The following is a 4,953-nucleotide window of genomic DNA, read 5'->3' as shown; positions in this document are numbered from 1 at the left end:
ACCTCCATCGAGACGAGAGGGGGAGGGAGGGGGGGGTCATGCGCGGAGGGGGCTCCTGTGGTCTTGTCTCTCATTATGTGCAGGTAGACGTGCATGTTTACGTGTATACATGCATATGTGCACACATAGATACAGACACACGCAAACACGGGCACTCTTTCTTGTCTCTTGTCTCTCGTCTCGTCTGTCTGTCTGTCTGTCTCTCTCACTCTCTCTCTCTCTCTCTCTCTCTCTCTCTCTCTCTCTCTCTCTCTCTCTCTCTCTCTCTCTCTCTCTCTCTCTTTCTCTACTACTATTACCAACATTGCCATTATATTTATTCCTATTACCATTAGCGATATTATTATTAGAACGAGAATTAATATCGTTATCATTATTTTCTTTTACCGTCATTATTATCCTTATCGTCTTTACTATTATCATCATCACCATTATTATTATCGGTATTTTCATTATCATTATTACTATTGTTATCATTTCATTTCTGACAGAAATAGTAATAGTAAAAATATTATTATTATCATCATAATTATTATCTTTACTACTGTCATCATCATCATTATTATTATCCAGATTATCATTATCATCATCATTACAACTGTCGTCGTCATATTGTTATTATTATTATTATTATTATGATCATTATTATTCTTGTTGTGATTATTATTACATTCATCATCATCAATATTACTATTATTATCGTTATTATTAATATCTAATTATCATTCTTATCATTATTATCATTGCTGCATTATTGTTGTTATCATTTTCACTGTCGACATTATTACTGTCATCATTATTAATAGCACGATCATTATGATTTATTGTTTATCATTATTATTACTATTATTATTGCCTTTATCATTATTATTATCATTATTACTATTATTAGTAGTACTATTATTAGTAGTACTATTATTATTATTGCTATTATTGTTATTATCAGTATGATTATCTTGTTCGTACTATTTTCATCATAGTTATCATTATTACTACTATTATTATTGTCATTGTCATTATCATTATTATCGTTATCGTTTTTATCATCGCTATTATTACTGTCATTATTTTAAATTTTGTTGTTGCTGTTGTTGTTGTTATTATAGTTGCTATCATTATTTTCAATATGATTGTTATGATTATGATTATCATCAATACCATCGTAAGTGTCATTATCAATACCATCATTATCACTATTGCTACCATCACGGTAACTAGAAATACCATTCACTAAATTTCCAAACTATCCGACCAAGGTATTCAAACGTCTTCGAGATTCTGAGAGTAAAATGAATTCAAAACCTCTCTGAAAGGGATTCGAACGCCCACCGCCATTGCAAAGAAACCACAAGACGGGCACTCTATCCACTGACACACGACCCAACAAAAGATATGTGCAACTAGGAGCTTACTAGCATCGATAGACATTACCTACCTACTCATACGTGAGTAAGGATAGCGAAGATTTACACACACTCCCCGTGGGCACTCGGTATATGTAGAAAGAGCAGTTCAAATCCCAAATCAGATATCCTGCGGTGTATTCATTATTCCACCTTTCTCTGAGAGTAAGATATTGACCACTGAGAAGCTGAAGAAAAACAGACACGGTACCATTTGGCATTTTTGGAAGTATTGCAGGAACGTCAGATACGGACAAACCTCTTGAAGTCTATAATGGACTGCCTCACTGAAAGCAGGTTATATTGACCAAGCTTTACATGAGATATCAGTAAACTACACAGTATGTAGAGGATGCAGTTTTGGAGGTCAAGCCAAAATTCGTAGCACCATTGCAGAAGTGTACAAGGCACCCAAGTCACACATACTTACCAATTGTTTATTTTATTGCACGAAAAATGTACCTTATCGGTCAATTAACACTATCCAGAAAATGACTCATTAATTATATTATTTTCATTAATGATATAATCTGATTAGAGATCTGATTAGAGATCAAAAATATTTTTCCTAATAAAAATGGTACGTGAATAACAGCATCACAATGACAAAGCAGTTCAGGTATGCAAAATCAACAAATCATTGATAGTCTTACATTAAAAAAAAACACAACCAGTTTGGATAAATGTTTTAGATTCTCACTGTGTTCCTTGTAAAGCATGTACACTGTTCTGTAAATAAATCTTACCAAATCAAATCAAAATCATTATCATTACTATTACTACCATTACCATTATTATCATCATCGTGTATCATTATTAGTACTAATAGTGGTAGTAGTAGTAGTAGTAATAGTAGTAGTAGCATTGTTAGTCAAAATAATAGGACTACCAGCAGCAGTAGTAATAGTATTATCAAAAGTAGTACTAGTAGTAATCTTAGTAGTAATATTATCAAAAGTAGTACTAGTAGTAATCAGTAGCTGTATTATCAAAAGTAGTCCTAGTAGTAATCTTAGTAAGTAGTATCATCAAAAGTGGTCCTAGTAGTAATCTTAGTAGTAATATTATCAAAAGTAGTACTAGTAGTAATCTTAGTAGTTGTATTATCAAAAGTAGTCCTAGTAGTAATCTTAGTAGCAGTATTATCAAAAGTAGTACTAGTAGTAATCTTAGTAAGTAGTATTATCAAAAGTACTCCTAGTAGTAATAGTAGTAGTATCATCAAAAGTGGTCCTAGTAGTAATCTTAGTAGCAGTATTATCAAAAGCAGTCCTAGTAGTAATCTTAGTAGTAATATTATCAAAAGTAGTACTAGTAGTAATCAGTAACTGTATTATCAAAAGTAGTCCTAGTAGTAATAGTAGTAGTATCATCAAAAGTGGTCCTAGTAGTAATCTTAGTAGTTGTATTATCAAAAGTAGTCCTAGTAGTAATCTTAGTAGCAGTATTATCAAAAGTAGTACTAGTAGTAATCTTAGTAGCAGTATTATCAAAAGTAGTACTAGTAGTAATCTTAGTAAGTAGTATTATCAAAAGTACTCCTAGTAGTAATAGTAGTAGTATCATCAAAAGTGGTCCTAGTAGTAATCTTAGTAGCAGTATTATCAAAAGCAGTCCTAGTAGTAATCTTAGTAGTAATATTATCAAAAGTAGTACTAGTAGTAATCAGTAACTGTATTATCAAAAGTAGTCCTAGTAGTAATAGTAGTAGTATCATCAAAAGTGGTCCTAGTAGTAATCTTAGTAAGTTGTATTATCAAAAGTAGTCCTAGTAGTAATCTTAGTAAGTAGCATTATCAAAAGTAGTCCTAGTAGTAATCTTTAATATTATAGATTGATCGGATATCTTACCAAGAACTTCTACATGCAAACCGGAACCTTATCACACTGCCAGCCTTTTGTAATATGCTGCAGCGTATTGATCATCAGATGCATTTTATTTTTAGTAAGAAAGGATGACGAAACATGATTCGGAGCTTCATTCTGTCCTTAATTGAAGATGTCGAGAACAAATTTAATCATGGTCCTTCACTATTTATGTTTCATGGAACTAACGGAAAAAAATCTGAAGTAATAAGACGTGGTAGAAAATAGGAATAACGAGATTGCAGAACTAAAGTATTGCATAATCGGGTTCTGTACTTTTTAGTTGGGGAGTTTAGAGGAATAAATAAATAACTGGTGATACTGAATGTGCTACAGTTCTTTACCTTGAAGGTTCTGCTGTCTCTCTCTCTCTCTCTCTCTCTGTTCTTTCACACTTCCTTCTTCTCTCTCTCTCTCTCTCTGTTCTTCTCTCTCCCTCCTTTCTTTCTCCCTCCCCTCCCCCTCTCTCTCCCTCTCTCTCTCTGTTCTTTCACACTTCCTTCTTCTCTCTCTCTCTCTCTCTGTTCTTCCCCGCCTCCCTCCCTTTCTTTCTCCCTCTCTGTTTTACTACTCCCCCTCTCTTTCTGTCTCCCTCTCTGTTCTTTCTCACTTCCCCCCTCTTCCTCTCTCTCTCTCTCTCTCTCTCTCTCTCTCTCTCTCTCTCTCTCTCTCTCTCTCTCTCTCTCTCTCTCTCTCTGTCTCTCTCTCTCTCTCAAATCCACGTCCGTATCCCCAAATACTGAAAATATATCTCCTCATAAGCAAAAGATCGACATCTGGTCCACCTCATATTTTTTATGATCATTTCCGTTATAATCATCTTTATCATCATTATCATCACCATTACCATCATTGTCATCATCATTATCATATTTATTACCATCATCATTATCATATTCATTACCATCATCATTATCATCACCATTATTATCACCATCATCATCATTATCATCATTATCATTACTATCATCATTATCATCTTCATTATCATCACCATTATCATCATCATTACCACTGTGGTTATCCCCATTTTCCCTTCATCATCGCCATTGTCTACAGTTGCCATGGGGGTCCGCTGATGTCTTCCACTCCAGCCACCTCGCAGATGATGCTCGCGAGATAATCCTCTTTCCCTTTATAATGAGAAAGGCGACGTCGTGGTTCGTGTTGGTTACCAGGGACGGTGGCTTAGTACTATATATGGGGCTTCGCGTGACCCATACAAGGGGGAGGTCTTATTGGTCATCTGGGGTCATTCGAGGGTCACGCTGACGAGATTTGATGGATGGGAGAATAGTGTGTGGGTTATTTTGATACATATATTGAGTAACTTTTGTTTTCTTTTTTCTTTCTTTTTTTAGACTGAGGGTTACGTTTCGGAAGGACATAGCAGAAATAGAAATAATAACTAATAATAAAAGATGATATTAATAACAATGATCATATGATAATGGTAACAATAACAACGTTAATAATGACATCCACAAAAACAACAAAAATAACAATAACAAGAAAATATTGATGAAAAAAAAGACAATTAACAACAAAGTAGGAGAGACATCTTTCCCAAAAGCGTCTCGAGTTGACCTGAAGCTCTTGTCTTATGAAGCAAAGACGAGGCTCCGAGACCCAGTTCCCGAGACAGTTCCGAATCCCAGGAATACTTTTTGGACGTCGCTTGGTA

The 4,953-nt window shown here is 34.4% G+C and overlaps 1 protein-coding gene across 1 annotated transcript in view; it reads right to left on the bottom strand.

Moving 5' to 3' along the window:
* The window catches only part of LOC138859438 (uncharacterized), a 75,180-nt gene extending 75,172 nt beyond the window's left edge, over nucleotides 1-8 (bottom strand). The window contains exon 1 of the mRNA XM_070114699.1: nucleotides 1-8. This exon is cut by the window's left edge and continues 145 nt beyond it. Coding sequence (XP_069970800.1) covers nucleotides 1-8 — 8 coding nt within the window.
* Between the last annotated feature and the right edge of the window lie 4,945 nt (nucleotides 9-4,953).

Source organism: Penaeus vannamei, chromosome 36 (assembly GCF_042767895.1).
Source record: "Penaeus vannamei isolate JL-2024 chromosome 36, ASM4276789v1, whole genome shotgun sequence".
Lineage (NCBI taxonomy): Eukaryota > Metazoa > Arthropoda > Malacostraca > Decapoda > Penaeidae > Penaeus > Penaeus vannamei.
Note: the sequence above shows the minus strand (reverse complement) of the source record. Positions and strands in the feature narration are given on the sequence as shown.